Source organism: Callospermophilus lateralis, chromosome 18 (assembly GCF_048772815.1).
Source record: "Callospermophilus lateralis isolate mCalLat2 chromosome 18, mCalLat2.hap1, whole genome shotgun sequence".
Lineage (NCBI taxonomy): Eukaryota > Metazoa > Chordata > Mammalia > Rodentia > Sciuridae > Callospermophilus > Callospermophilus lateralis.
In genome coordinates, this window is record NC_135322.1 from 17,800,229 (window position 1) to 17,815,159 (window position 14,931).

At 58.2% G+C, this 14,931-nt stretch overlaps 2 protein-coding genes across 4 annotated transcripts; both read right to left on the bottom strand.

Annotated features, from left to right (window-relative positions):
• Window positions 1-331: 331 nt before the first annotated feature.
• Fxyd7 (FXYD domain containing ion transport regulator 7) lies at window positions 332-8,108 on the bottom strand. Its single transcript, XM_076839435.1, has 6 exons — window positions 8,078-8,108; window positions 4,143-4,172; window positions 2,414-2,488; window positions 2,275-2,317; window positions 2,082-2,122; window positions 332-354 (listed from the first exon to the last, which is right to left on the bottom strand). Exons 1-6 carry the CDS (start codon window positions 8,106-8,108, stop codon window positions 332-334), a joined length of 243 nt encoding a protein of 80 aa, XP_076695550.1.
• Window positions 8,109-8,398: 290 nt separating this feature from the next.
• Fxyd1 (FXYD domain containing ion transport regulator 1) lies at window positions 8,399-12,141 on the bottom strand. Of its 3 annotated transcripts, none has more exons than XM_077105796.1 (8): window positions 12,025-12,141; window positions 10,885-10,949; window positions 10,385-10,417; window positions 10,075-10,149; window positions 9,863-9,899; window positions 8,904-8,953; window positions 8,676-8,727; window positions 8,399-8,531 (listed from the first exon to the last, which is right to left on the bottom strand). In XM_077105796.1, exons 2-7 carry the CDS (start codon window positions 10,943-10,945, stop codon window positions 8,705-8,707), a joined length of 279 nt encoding a protein of 92 aa, XP_076961911.1. In that variant the 5' UTR covers window positions 10,946-10,949; window positions 12,025-12,141; the 3' UTR covers window positions 8,399-8,531; window positions 8,676-8,704. The 3 variants fall into 3 exon arrangements, with proteins under 3 accessions (XP_076961911.1, XP_076961912.1, XP_076694655.1); XM_077105797.1 differs by lacking the exon at window positions 12,025-12,141 and adding an exon at window positions 11,272-11,373; XM_076838540.2 differs by lacking the exon at window positions 12,025-12,141 and adding an exon at window positions 11,276-11,361.
• Between the last annotated feature and the right edge of the window lie 2,790 nt (window positions 12,142-14,931).

Below are 14,931 nucleotides of genomic sequence, written 5' to 3' on the forward strand. Positions count from 1 at the left end.
GGGTCCCGGGGAGCGGATCCCCGGGGAGGAGACGAGGAGGCGCAAGGGGGCGGCACACGGGGGTTTGGGGGCGCTGGGGTGGACTCCCGGATCCCAGGAGCTGGAGGCCTGAGTCCCTGGGGCTGGGATGCAGACGGGCTCTTTGGGGGATCGTCATTGCCAAGGCCTGGGGAGGGACAGCGGGGTGCAGCGGCTCCAGCCTTGGGGTGGGTGGGGCGGCTCATTCGGGGGAGCGCTCCCCGGCGTGAGGCTGGGGTCCCCACCGCCTTCACCCGGTCCTCAGGCGCCCGCGCGCAGGCAGGGACAGCTGTGGAGGCTCCCGGAGCTGCTCTTACACGCCGCCGCCGCCAGGGGCTGGGGGAGAGGAGGGGCCGCGTTAGCAGGGGGCGGGCAGGGGGACAGGGGGTCGCAGCGAGTGACGGGGCGGGGTGGGGGAGGCGGTCACCCTTCCCACAGCCAGAGCCAGGGGGCCCCCATCGACCGTCACCATGGAAGTCAGACCCCCAGGATTCTCCCCACGACCTGGCACCCCCGCCCCTCCCCACCCCACACACCCTAATATCTGATCCCTATGGGGACACCTTCGTGGCTGTCAGAGCTAACCTGGGCTTTTGGGGGGAGTCCCCCTGCCAGCAGGGAGTCCCACCCCTTCTACACCCCCATTCTCCTCCTACACGCTCGCTCCGCTCCTGTACCCCGCATCCCCAACATTTGAATGCAACAGGAATGTCCCCAGTTCCCACCTACTCGGATCAGTGACCCGCAGGATTCTTACAGTATTCCCCAGGCACCAGGGCCAGACACCCTGCGCCCACCCGGTGTCCATAGAGCAGGCTACCGATGCTCTTAAGTATCATTCACAGAACATGAAACAGACATGAAATCCTACCCGCAAGAATTCCCCCCAACACGGGATCTTCCAAGCCCTTCCCCTTCTTTTAGTTCTAAGAATTTTCTAAGAGGCAGAGATTCCCAGCTCTGGTTTTTTTTAACAGTCCCTGGAAAGGACGGATTCCACTAAAAGCAGGTCAAGATATTTTTACATAATTAAAATTAACACCCCCAAGGGGTCACACTCTTCCATCTGCATGTTTATCTCCCTCGGCATCCTCCACCCCTCCCCATCTCCCCTTCCACCTTCCATCCACCTCCACTCACCGCACCCCTCCTCCAGCCTCCAGCCTCCAGCCTCCAGCCTCCATTTCTCTCTCTCTTCCTCTGGAGCCTCCCCCTCATCTTCTACTCTTTCCTATACTCCCCCTTCCTGACTCCCCACACCCTCGGATGCCTCCATCCTCTTCATGATTTACCCCTCTTCCATCCGACTGTCTTTCTCCTTCAGCCTCATGTGCCCAATCCCACAGGTCTTTTTTTTTTTTCCCCAGTGAATTTTTCTTTTCTTTTTTCTTTTTTTTGTACTGGGAATTGAACCAACGGGTGCTTAACCACTGAGCCACCTCCTCAGCCCTTCTTCTTCTTTTTTTTTTTTTTTCATTTTGAGACATGTCTCACTAAGTTGCTCAGGGCCTTTCTAAACTGCTGAGGCTGGCCTCTAACTTTCGATCTTCCTGCCTGGGCCTCCTGAGCTGCTGGGATTGCAGGCTAGTGCCACCCACCTCCACAGCTCTTTTTGTCATTTTGATACAATTATTCCCAAACCCCTCCTCTCTCCTCCCTCCTTCTCTTTCCTTCCTTTCCCATTTTTTCCCGAGTCATTTCATCCTAGGTCTGCCCAGTGAACAAGAAAGTCTGGAACGCATTCTATTCTCTTCCCTGAGCTCTGACTTCCTTCATGTCTAGGGCCTGAAATCCTCCTCCACCTGGGTTCCTCTCTTTGTGGCTTTCTTCCCTGGGAAATGAGCTCCTCCTGGCTTTGGGGGACGTATGCATTTGTTTCTGGCAGTTTTCTGTGGCCCCTTTAGGACACAGGGAGTCCCACGGACCCCTGTGGTTTAGCATCTGCCATCTCAGAGACCCAGTCTCCTATGGGACTGTCCCAGAGGCAACCACCAGGCCCCACCCCCGGGACCTGGCAAGGACTTCTCTGGCTGCAGTCACCCAACAGCCTCCCGCGGCCTCACCTGAGGAGGGGAGCTCCGACTTACAGGATTTGCATGTTGGGCTGTGGAGGCAAAAGGAGAGGGAGGAGCATGAGGAGGACCTGCAGCCCCGGCCTCGGCCACGCCCACCAGCCTGCCACGCCCCCGACCGCCCCGCCCACCAGCCTGCCACGCCCCCGACCGCCACGCCACGCCCACCCGCCGGGGGCCAGACCTCTCCGACCTGGAGTCCGCCTTCCGGCACTTCACCTTCTTGCCTGTTAGGAGAGGGAGCCACAGACAGGACACAGGACATAAGGATGGGGACAAAGGCCAACCCGGGGCAGCAGGCAGCCCACGGAGGACAGACTTACTGAGGATGATGATGATGCCCAGCACGAACATGATGGTGGCCAGAGTCATGCCCACGGTCTGCACGGTGGCGTAGTCTAGGGGAGACGCGGGACGTCAGGGCAGGGGCCGCACCCCAGCCCCGGGGCCTCGGGCCTGGCTTTAGGCCGCCCAGCCAGGGGCCTGGAACCCGAGGGTGCTGGACGCTCCTCCAGGAGGTTGGGGGACACAGAGCACGGTCTTGGGGAGCTCCCCTGGGCCTCCCTCCCCTCCTCTCCCCTCCTGCCCTCACCCTCTGTGTCGCCTTCTCTCTGCCCCCACCCCCCCACAGGCACAGAGTCAGATCCTAGCTCTCCTCAGCCTTCCCCTGGCCCCCAGGGCTCTCCAGGTAAAAGCCAAGGCTCTCACCACAGCCCTGGAGACCTGTATGATCCCATCCTTGCCCCGCCTCAGGGCTCACCTCCCCCAACTTTCCCCAGCAGTTCTTCACCCTGCCCTGCTGGCTTCCCTGCAGCTCCTGGAGTAGATCCAGTTGTCCTGCCTCAGGGCCTTTACACTTGCTGTTCCCCTACTTGGAAAACCCTCCCTCTGAATATCCACAGGGCTTCTTCCCTCCAAGCTTCAGGAATGTCAGTGAAACCTCTGCTTGTCCTGTTTAGAATTTTCCCAGCCTCTCCTCGACCCTTTCTAGTAAACGACAGAACTCTGGTTTCCCTCTGTAAGAAGCACTCTGGCTTTATATTCTTGTCTAAAAAATAACTTTGATTTTTGAGTGTCCGCCTCCCTCCCACGGAGGGCAGGGTCAAGGAGGGCAGGAAACCTTGGCTGTATTGCTCACTGCAGTCCTCTAAGGGCCTGGAACATTGCCCACACAGAGCCAGTAACCAGCAAGTATTGGCTGAAGTGTGAATTTGTGGGGCCCCTGGTCCATCCCCGCAGCGGCCAGGCCTCTGCCCTCCAGCAGGGGACGCTAATGCTTGATTAAGCACTCATCAATGAACCAACCAAACAAAACCATCCAGTAAAAATCCAAGTCATGGCCTGGGTTGGTGTGGCTCATTCTGCCAGGGAGTCAGAGGAGGCCTGTCCTACGGAGCAGTCATTATTTGATCTGAGGCCAGAAAAAGGGAAGGGGACTTGGCCAGCTATGTGGAGAGCTAGGGGACGAGTACTCCTGGCAGAAGGACCAGTACATGCAAAGGCCCTGTGGTGAGAAGGAAATTGACATATTGGAGGCAGAGCAAAAATGGCGGGGGTGGGGGGGGGGGATCAGGAGGGTACACAGGAAGGAAATTGGAGCCAGGCCTGCCAGCCAGACCTGGGGGTGACTTCTTTGTGCCCCAGTGCCATCGGGATGACTGTCCAGGTGAATCCTTCCCATAGCCCACGCAGGTGGGAGTTATTGCTATCTCCTGTTTACAGAAGGGCTCAGGGAGGCAAAGCCACACAGTAGGGAGAGGAGAGTCTGACCCAGGGGACCTGGACTGAGTCGTTACTGTGAAGACTTCCCGTGTCTGCTGCCCTGTCGAGGCAGCAGCCCAGAGTCCTGCCAAAGCCTGAAGGAGACTCAGAACCACCCTAATCTGGTTCTGCTCTCCACAAATCCAGCTGATGTGAACTGTACCCGCGTGGTCACGTGGATTGGTGGTCCATGAACCACGGAGCCATGGCTGAAGCCAACTGGCTGTGGGAACACACAGCCACCCCTCCATCCAGCCCTGGGGTACCACTATTAAAAAATCCGGCACTCACCATAATAAAATGGGTCGGGTTCCTCAGGAACTGTGGGAAGGAAGAGGGGGAAAGTATTTCAATGCTTGTTCCTCAACATTTTCCAGGACCTCGTTGGGGCCATTGGTCTAATGGTGTCTGAGTGGAAATTAGATGAAAAGGTCCCTTGTCCTGGATTATGTAGCTCCAGGGCAGGACACAGGCCTGAAGAATGGGGCATAGGATAGATTCCAACCCCGACTCATTCCATCGTTTGGTACCATCCCCTGTGCAGTGTACCATCCACCCAACTGTACATGGCTGTCGCTGTCCTAGATCCCTATGGAGGTCTGGGGCAAGCTGTGGACTCACTCCCCCCAAAATACACACACTCTCATTTAAATATAACGCCAAGGGTCAACCATGCCACTGGCGGACCACCGAGCTATCAGCTTCCCCTGCACACTGCCTACAACTTCCCAGTCATTCGAGCACGGTCCTCATCTCCTGGCTCCTGACACCAAATCCATTCCAGGGAGCCATGTCGTTGTTATTCTATATGACTTATGACACCAGCCAGTTTACAATCCAAAGTCGATTTTGTGATAGTGTCCCAGGACGCGTATGCCTACGGATCTCCACCACAGGAAGCGTGCGCCTGGGTTAGAAGACTTGCCCTGACTTCAGAGATGCCTTTCCCTCTCCGTCTCCCTGTCCCAGACCATGTTCCTCTGGGGGGAGCTCAGAACATCTTTCCATCCCAGAAGCCCTTCCTGATGGCCCCTCCTGGAGCAGAATTCTGCAGCATGTGTGCCACTAGGGAAGGGGGCCAGGGATACGTCCGGTAATGTCAGGAGTAAGGACAGGGAAGGGTGTCTCCCTTGAGGCTGGTTGGAGCCCTGGGATGAGTTCTGGCCCAGGCACTGTGAGCGGAAGTGTCACTTGTAGGCTGGGACATTTCAATGACCACTGTCAGGAGCTCGGGTTTGCCTGTGGCCTGAGGACCTGAATGTTCAAGATGGTGGCTGCTCTAGTTTTCTTTGGTGAGTACAAAATGCCCCCCACCCCCGTCAGCCTGTGATGGACATGGAGCATGAGTGAGAAACAAAAATCTCAGCAGATGATCATCACTGTCACCATCTGCTGACACTTTGGGGACTGCTTTTTATCAAAGCAAGCTCTTGCTTAAAGTGACGTGACGGGTACAGGAAACAGAGGCAAGACCCTGACTCAGGGTGTCTCCTCTAGTCTCCAAGAGGGGATCTTCGTTGGTGCTGATGTGGCTTTAATTGCCTACCAAATCTTGTTGATCCCCCTCTACCCAAGAGAAAGCAAAACTGTGCTCAGAGTCTTTGGCAGGTAATAATAATATCTAGTAGAATTTTGTGACCTTATCAAGTTTTCTCCTTTTATTTAGCGATCTAGTCAGAAGTGGATAGCACTGACTCCATGCCAGAGCCACTTCTAAGCCCTTTACAGATGTTGACACATTTGATCTTGGCAGGACCTTTCCCATACGGTACTATCTTCGTCTCCATTTCACCAAAAGGAGACACTGGACCCAGAAAAGCGATGTCACTTGCTTTAGATTGTTTGTATGTTTACTCTCCATTTAGAACAAAAACAACAAAAAAAAAAAAAACCTCATTTTCCATTCGTGGTGATGATATAAAATGATGCTAATTAATTTTTTTTTAAAAGTGAATCCTTCCAAGGAAAAAAATATTAAATAAATAGCACCGTGGGGAACATTTGAATAAGTCAAAAATCTGGAAGGTGGTACTTCAAAGTGTCCCCTTCAGGACACAGTGTTTTAGTCCCTTTTAGTCACTTTAGCTCCTGGACCAGAGGGAGTCGATTTGTTTCCCTCATCTCTGCTTTAATCCTGGCACTTAGGAAAGGCTCTCAAAGAAGTTTTCTGGAACAAATGAAGGAATGTTTGGCCCTCCTAGGCTGCAGGAGTCTGCATCAAGGTGGAACAGTTGGATTATCTTGCTTTTGTCTCCCAATTTTCCAATCTTCCTCCTCCAAAGTGCTCAGGGACCCTTTGGGTGAGCATCTGTCCCCAAATCCTCTTTGCTTTGCACCTGAGTGCACAGTGCTTCATGCAGAAGATCCTGGGCTGGATCCTGCTGGCCCAGCAATCTGGTTCCCCAGGGTGTGGCTGGGCTCAGGGTGGAGCCAGGAGACAGAGAAGGAATGTGCACTACTCCTGGCCAGTTGCCAAGGAGAGATCAGGAAGGAGGTGGTTGCTATGGCAACGGGGCATCTTGAGAGGTGATGGGTCCGGGTCCTCCAGGCTGGCTGAGGTCCTGTGTGAAGCTTGGAGGCTGGGCCAAATTTTAACTCCCTCTCCTCCTTTGCATCTCCTTTTAATGCCCCTGCAGGGCTGGCTGGCCAAGTTGAGGGTCCCTCTCAGTTGTGCTCACACATCCCCCTTTTCTGATGCCCCTAATTCTCCTTCCTTTTCTCTGACTCGGTAGGAAGAGACTCCTCTCCCTCCCCCTGCTCTCCCCAGCAATTCATTAATTCATTTCCTCAAGCAGTTTGCAATACACCGCGGGGGTTTGTCCTCCCCAGGGAATTCCGGAGACCTGTGGTCCCCTCTCATGCTGTGACCCGCGGGCGGGGGAGGCGGGGAAGGGGGAGGGTGTTGAGGTGTCTGCCCTCCCACCTCTGCCCGTCTGCTGCCATCGATCCTGCTAACCGCCACCTCTGCAAAAAGAAACCCTGGGCTCCCGCCAGACTTGCTGGCTCAGCCCCGCCCCCTCTCCCTAGGGTGGCTCCAGCCTCTGCAGCCCCCCCACCCCCGCCCTGCTTCAGATTCTGCAGATATGGCTCAGCGCAGCAGCCCCTGCCTGATGGGAAAGGGGGAAGGGAAGGAGAGAACCGGATGGAATTGGGGTTCCCTTCACCGCCAGGGGCTCCTCCGCCTCCGCCCTGCCTTCCGTACTGGAAACACTTCCCCTGTCCCCTCCCCCACTAAAGCCCCCCCCCCCTTGCTCTTCTGCAGACCCGGCTCAGCAGGGGTTTGCTGGGGGCTGGAGTGAGGACGCCTTTAAGTGGGAGCATATCTGGGTTAACGGGTGTGAAATGTAACTGTGCGCGGCTGCATGGTGTGGGGGGACATGGGTGTGGGGGGACAGCGATGTGCACCTCCGAGGATGGAAACCACAAGTAGGTGCGCGCTGGGAAGGAGGGTCCCCTCACCCTAGTCCCACCCTTGGGGTTCACTGCAGTGGTTGCAGCCCCACCCTATGCTGTCCCCCTTTCTATTCCTCTGCCTGTGGCTCGGTGTCTCGAGTCCCTGTGCATGGCTGTCTCCATCCGTCTATCTCTGTGTCTCTCTGACTTCCTGTCCCTCTCTTTTTCCTGCATTCTCCCTGAGTCTCTCAGAGCCTCGAACCTATCTGCCGGTCCCCCCATGTCTCTGACTCTGTGTCTCTTCTATCTGTTTTAGGTTCAATCTCAGATCGATTCCCCCCTTCCCTTCTCTCTTTTTCAGCTGACCCTCCTTCCCTCTGAACCTGCCTGTCAGGAATTTCAGAAAACACCTACGGTAAGAGAGGTGCTGGAAAGAAAAGGGACATGGACCCTTTCTCCCTGCCAATCCAGGGTCCTGAAATCTTCCAGAACCTCCCTGGCCACAGACCTGCTGCTTCCCACCCTCAAGGCCCATCTCTTCCCGTCTGCTTCCACCACTGTGCTGGACCAGTCACCCAGTTGCCATAGCAACCGGTCCGAGCATCCTTTCTCCGGGGATTGGCACTCTCTCCTCCTAGGTCCCGCACAGGGACGATAGCGCAGGGGAGCAGGTGTCCGACACCACAAGGAGGGCCAAGGGGTGCGGACAGGGGCCTCCGCCCATCCCCTCTTCGCTCCTTTCCCTTTCAGCGCCGGAATCTTCCCACATCCTCTCTCCTAAGCTCTCAGATCCCGGAGCCTCCCCGGCGCCCACTCCCTGGGGCGACGCTCACCGTTTGTGGGGGTCTGGGTTGGGGTCGCCATGCCGAGCCAGAGCAGGGGGCTGCTGGATGCTGAGGCAGCGAGGACACGGCTGCAGCAGCTGGAAGCAGGACAGGCTGATGTGGGGGGGAGATGGGGGGAGCCCTGGTGTTGGGGGGGCCTGTAGCCAATGGGGGCCCGGGGAGCCCGCCCCCGTCCAGGCCACCCCCGCCCCCGCCCCCGCCCACTGCCGTCGTCCCCGCCCCTTCCCCAAGGGTGGGGGCGCCCCCTGCCGGGGCCAAGGGGGCTCCCAGGCTTCGGCGCAGAGGGACTGACAGATCAACAAAGCGCCGTCAAGAGAGAAAAGCACGTTTTATTGGAAATCTGAGAGGCTCGGGGACTCAGTGGGGCCGGGCTGGGAAAGGGGGCAGTCTAGGTGGCAGGTGAGCAGGAGGCAGGTGGGACGCATCAGGTGCCAGGGGAATCCTGTGGGGTGAAGAGGGTGAGAGGCGGGGAAGGACCTCAAGCCCTCCTCCTCCTCCCCCTCTCAGCCACCTGCCCAGGCTGGTACATCACCCCCTCTTCCTCCCTCCCGTGCCCACTCCCCAAGCCCAGGCGGCGCTGCAGGACCTGGCCGAGTTCCATGGCACCAGGTGTTTCTACCGCCGGCGGGTGGACAGACCTGACGGGGACACAGAAAGTTGGGGTGTCAGGAGGGGCGTCCCTGCGGAGGAAGGGCAACTCCCTGCCCTCTGGCCTCAGTTCAAGTTTCTCCCTTTACGCCGCCAGGGAGGGCCAGGAAAACGGCTCTAGGAACCAGCTTTTACCCCCAGACACCCGAAGTCTCCCCAAACTCACGGCGGATGGAGCTGCGGAAAGTTCCCTCCTCTTCATCCGGTTCCCCAGTTCTGGGAAGGGAGAGCAAGGGGTAGGGGGGACAAGGGATGGAAAAGGGGAGGCAGTGGCTTCCAGAAAACCCCCAATGAAGGCCTCATCTCCCAGACTGGTGCACGGAGTCCCACGTACCCCAACGAGCGCGCTCGGGGTACGCCCCCGAAAGGAGGAGCACCCAGGAGCAGTTTGTATGGCAGAAGGCGGTCCAAACAGGTAACAGTGGGTACCACGGGGATGCTGGGGAGGGGACTTGAAGTTGCGGGGGAGGGGTGGTCAGAGGAACTGCCAGGAGGTGATCTGAGTCGGGAAACCCAGAATCCTCATCTCCAGTGAGGGAGCTTGAATAAGTGACTTTATCTCACCACACCTCGGTTTATTCATCTGCACCATGGGGGCTGGTAACAGCGCCTACCTGAAGAGGTGGTATGAGGCCCAAATAAAATAAAATGCAAGGAAAGAGCGTCTGGCACGTGGTGTAACAGTCAACGCGCATTCGTCGCTACTTACAGTGACATCGATCACTGTGTTAACACGAAGGTGTTGGCTCCATGGTATTCCTATGATGGTTGTGCTTTAAACTTTTTATTTAAAGATGAATCAAAGCGCAAGGAATAAGACTCTGAGCTAAACTGGGTCGCCATGTGAGATGATCTCATTTCACTTTGGATATCGTGCTTGTGATTTTAATCGGTGGGGCTCTTGGAACCACCGCCACCACCTTCCCTGGGCCGGGAGCTTGACCAAGCAAGTCGGGACGTTCACTCATCGCTGGGTCCCAGGTTTGGGGCTTGGCCCATGGGAGGTGCTTCACACACATTCTTTGAGGGGTTCCTGGCTTCGGGTTGGCAGGACTTGCCGTCTCACCCCCAGCGCCCCTCTAAGAGCAGGCGAGGGGCGAATGGGGGCGGGGAGGGCCTTCTTACCTCTGTTGCTGGTTGAACTTGCATCGGCATCTCTTGCCTGTGGGGGTGGGGAGAGGGTCGCAGAGACTGAGATTGCGTCCCCCGACGCGGGCGCCCAGCCCAGCCGCGTTCTGGCTGCTGCTCGCCCGGGTGAGGGGCGGGGCCGCGCAGGCCGGGGCGGGGCGTGGGCGGGGCATGGGCGGGGCGTGGGCGGGGCGAGGCGCAGCACTCACTGAGAATGATGAGGATGCCCAGGATGAAGAGGATTCCGGCGATGGTGAGGCCTCCGATCCGCAGGGATTGGTAGTCTGAGGGCGGCAGGGAGCAGGGTGAGGGCCGGGGGAGAAGAGCGGGGAGAGAGAAGGAGAGCAGGGGGCAGGGCAGGGAGGAGGAAGGGGAAGAGGAGTGGGGCAGCGAGGGGAGAAAGGGCAGGAGGCAGCAGCGGAGGGGCCTGAGACCCGGAGAGGGATCCCACAGAGCCAGGGAGAGGAGCAGGGACGCCCGGGCAGCCCTCTGACTCCCGGAATAGATGCCGCCCCTCACCATAGGTGAATGGGTCGTGTTCCTGTGGCGCTTCTGGAAAGAGAGAGAGACAGATCCGGGTTTGGATGCTTCCCAGGACTCTGAACAGGGAGAGGCGTCAAAAGACCCTGTGGGGGCTCCACCTTCCTGGGCTGAGAGTTGGGGGGCTGTGGGACCTGGGCAGACTGCCCACCCACTCTGGGCCCTAGACACCCACCCCCTCTGTTCTGTACTGGACAGCGGGTTTCTGTCGCTGCCCCAGCACCCCCTGTACTACAGCCTGTCAATCTGGGGGGGAGCCAACCTCCATCCCTCCCCACCTTTGCCTGACCTGGGGTATCCATCCTCTCCCTTCCTCCAATACCAGCCTGTGACTGGGCCCCATGCAGGAGATCCCCAGTTTCCTGGAACTCTAGCTGAGTCCATTTCAGTAGGGGTCTCCCGCTTGTTTCTCTCTAGGTTTCTGCCACCCGGGTCATTCGAGAGGCTGGGGTGAGCAGTGGACTGCCCCCATGACTCACCTGCATTGGCTCTGGCAAGAAGACCCACGCAGAGAACCAAGATGTGGCCGACAGATGCCATTGTCCTGGGGGCACAAAAGGGCCAGGAAACGTGTACCCTCATCCTCCCCGTACGGGGCCTGGACCCTCAGGGTTAAGTCAGAGACCGTCAGGGACTTCATCACAAAAGTGTCAGTCGGCTAGCTTAGTGGCACGCCCTGCTTCACCGCCACCAAAGCGGCTCACACAAACAGAGCCCAACCCAGCCAGGGCAGAGCCACAGGTCTCCCACGGGCCTCTGCCTCCCCGCAGCTGGCCCCAGATTCCTCAACTCTACCCTCACAGGGGAGGCAGGATGCGGCCTCACCCCGGTGGAGAGACAGACAGCAGGACACACCCCAGTCCCACCTGCCTGGACACCACGGCCTCCAGAACAAGCCCAGCCAGCGTCCCTGCCCTCTGCGCCTGCCCGCCCGCCGGCTCTGTCCGCTCTCAGCCTGACCCTGGGTATAAATATCTCCCACTTCACCCTGGAAGAATCCGCCTCACAAGGCCACCATGGAAACCGCCTTCCACCCCCCCACTTGGGGGTCATGCACAGTCCTGGTGGGGCGAGGCCTGGCGGCCACATCGCCACAGAGTAAGGCCACCCCTTGTCCTCTCCTGGAAACCAGCAGAAGAGGGAGAAACACCCGTTCCACCCGCCCCTGGGTGACATCTTTCATAACCAGACAACACCAGACAAGTGACATGAGGCCCAAGCTAGTGGGCCTGAGAGAAGACAGCGGCCAGGGGCAGGGACACACACCCAGGCACACACACACGGTGGGTGGCGCTGCCCTGGAGATGGACAACACCCTCCCAGCTGCTGGTGGGAAGAATGTGGGGTGTAGACAACCTCACGCACCCCCCCTCCTTCTCCAGGCCCCCAGGGCCCCCGACAGTGTTCCAAGCAGAGGCCACACCCAGCCAGGGGGCTCATACGGCAGGGGGAGGAGTCGCACCCTGACTCCCAGCCGGTGGAACCCCACTGTCCCCACACTCTCCTCCCTCTGGGGTCAGGCCTGCCTGGGAAGCCATCCGGCTGGCCATTCCTGTTTCCAAAATAGGCCGCCCGGCAGGGGTGTGAAGACGTCTGGAGGGGAGGGGGGGGGCGCTCACCCCAATCAGGCTGTCCCCTGCTGAAAGAAGGCCCCCAAATGTCCGGCTGTGCCCTGGGGGCTGAGCACTTTGGACCCCCGGGCCCAGAGCTGGACGCTCCGCCCCCTGCAGGCTCCCCTCCTGGCCCCACCCCGCCCTCCCCTCCTCAGCCAGCCGCTGTAACTGGAGCCGGGGCTGGAGGGGGGCCAGGGGGCGGCCCCCAGCCCAGACCGCGCTGGCCGCTAGGTTAACTCTCTCAACTCAGAGTAGGGAGCAGCAGGCGGCCGGCGTGGGGACTGCACGGGTTCACAGACACAGACACATGTGCACACTCACATGCGCACACACATTCACATGTGGCATGGAGCTTCTGGCACAGAGCTGGGGCGGGAGAGGGATCTCTGTGCTGCTTCCTGGGAATCGGGCTCAGCAGGGACTAGGGTCACTCAGTCCCAGTGCTTAGGAGCCTGTGCCCCCTGACCCAACGCCTGTATTGTCCCTGACAGTGCCACAGGACGGTGGAGGGGGAGCTTTGCTTGCATGTTTGTGAGTGCGTGTGTGGGTGCTGTGTGCTGGCAACTGTGAGCTGCTCCAGGACGCACACCCCACACAACACACAGCCACGGAAAAACCCACAGACACACACCCAGCCAGCACCTCCTACAGCCGCCCCTGAACACCCCGACAAACACGGGCGCAGACGCACACCATCCACGTGACACCCGCCAAGAGACAGAGTCGAGACACAGCCACATCTCTGTCCGCTGGCACAAAGGGAAACAGAGATCCGCACCTTGTGAGGACACTCTCCCAAATGGCCTTACAGCGCACACACACAGCACACGTAACCAAGACCTGAAGGCCCATGGACTTGGGTCCACACATGCCTCATTTCCATGGGCACACAGGGAAGCAGATGGCCAAGGACCTGCCATACGGCCAGCCACTCCTCCACGCCACCAGCACAGATGACACAGTGTGCACAGCCCACGCAGGGGCTGTAGGGTGGACTGCTGGCTCTGTGTGTTTGCAGACACGCTGTGCTCACATACTCCAAAACCACAGCCATGTGCATCATCCTGAACTGTCCTTTCCCTGAGAGCATGTCCTCTGGTGTCCTCACTGGCAGGCCAGGTTCACAGACCCTGGGGACAGAGAAACCTGGAGTCAGGTCTAGGCTGCACTCCTAGCTGTGTGACTTTGGGTCTCCCTCATGACCTCTCTGTGCCTCCATTTCCCACATATAATATGGTGAAATCAATAAGGTCGTCCACGTCACCTTCTCTGCAGGCTCAGAGGTTTCTGGACCTGACATGTCTCCTCTTCGACTCCACTTTACAGATTAAGAAAACCAAGGCGGTGGAGCTAATTCTCCTGAGGACCGCTGGCGGCTGAGGACAGAAATGCCCCTACCCTCAAGCAGTCGGACACCAGCGGGGACCCCACCAGGCTCCGCAGGACAGGAGCATGTGCTCGCACGCACCCAGCTCAGGTGTAGCCCTGACACACGCACGTGAGTGTTCACACACACATACACACACCCCTGGCTTCAGAGGAGCCAGGAGACTTCAATAGGCTCCCCCGGCCCTGTCTGCTGAGCCCTCTTAGCCTCTGCCCCCGTGGCCCTGCATCCCAGGTCATGAGCCGGCCCTGGTTAATGATAACTCTGGTGTTTATGCAGCACTGAGGAGGAGGGACAGGCGAGCAAGGGGCAATAGGAACGGGTACCTGGCCCACTCCTGGCCAGCCCAGCTTCCCTCCCTCCTCCCTTCCCTTGACACTTTCTAGGTGTGTGATATTGGGCAAATGACTTAACCTCTCTGTGGCTATAACAATATTCACGTCAGAGGGAAGTTGGGATAACCCTGTAGAACAACGAGAAAAAGCCGGGCACACAGTAAGTGATCAACAAAAACCTAGTTAGCTGTTGTTATTGTTGCCAATGTCACTTCTTCTCGTCTTAAAGCGGAGCGAGAGCCCAGCTGGGCTGGCACACTGTCTGTGGGCGCAGGCCTGCCTTTGTCCCCTGTGTGTCCCTGGCACCAAGCTCTTTATCTGCACTTTCCAAGTCCCAGTCCAGAGGGCTAGCATATTTTCTTTTCAGCATAGGAAACCGAGTGCAGGACCAAGACGGAGCCAGAGCTCCTCTCCAAGCCTGCAACCACTGTGGGGCGCCCACCTTGAGCTGAGCCCTGGAGGGTGAGTGGCCTCCGTCTTCTCACTGAGTCCTCTCCTCATGTTGGAAGTGGGTGTCCTGAATGTTCCCATTTGACAGATGGGAGAAATGAGGAGCCGGGAGGTGGATTGACTGGCCCCGAGGCCACAGGGTGTGACCTTGGGCTGGTGCTGTCGAGGCCCCTGTCCTTCAACAAGACTGCTGGGTGGTCCCTCAGGGGCAAGAGAGGAAGTCTGCCCCTCCGTGAGGAGGGTGAGTCTCCTGGTCTAGGCAAGGCGGTGGTCCAGACTGGCGGTCAGGCTTAGAGCCGAACGGCACCATGACACTCATCTCTCACCCTCCCTGTTGGTCAGTCTTCCTGTCTGTAAAGTGGGGATCGCAAAACTGCCCACCTCGCAGGGTTACGGGGAGAGCTGAGTCAAACCATGGAAGGAACGGCACCTAGTAAGTGCTCAGTGAACACCGTCGCTGGGTCCCCTGAGGTATCCTTTATGAATCTTTATCAGTGGACAGACTCTATCCATATCACTAAAAGCTTAGTCCAAATTTAAACAGTCCATTATCCTCATACCTATGAATTTGGATCTCTGAAGACAGAATCCAGCATGGAGCCAGCTGCCAGCTGGGCTGGACTCCTGGCCCGGCCTCTGGCTTGGACCCCCAGAGCTCAGGTGCTTGAGCGCTGTCCTCAGTTCCTCTAGCTGTGCGCTAACCCCAGAGGGCTGGGGCGAGTTGAAAGTAGTCGATGAACT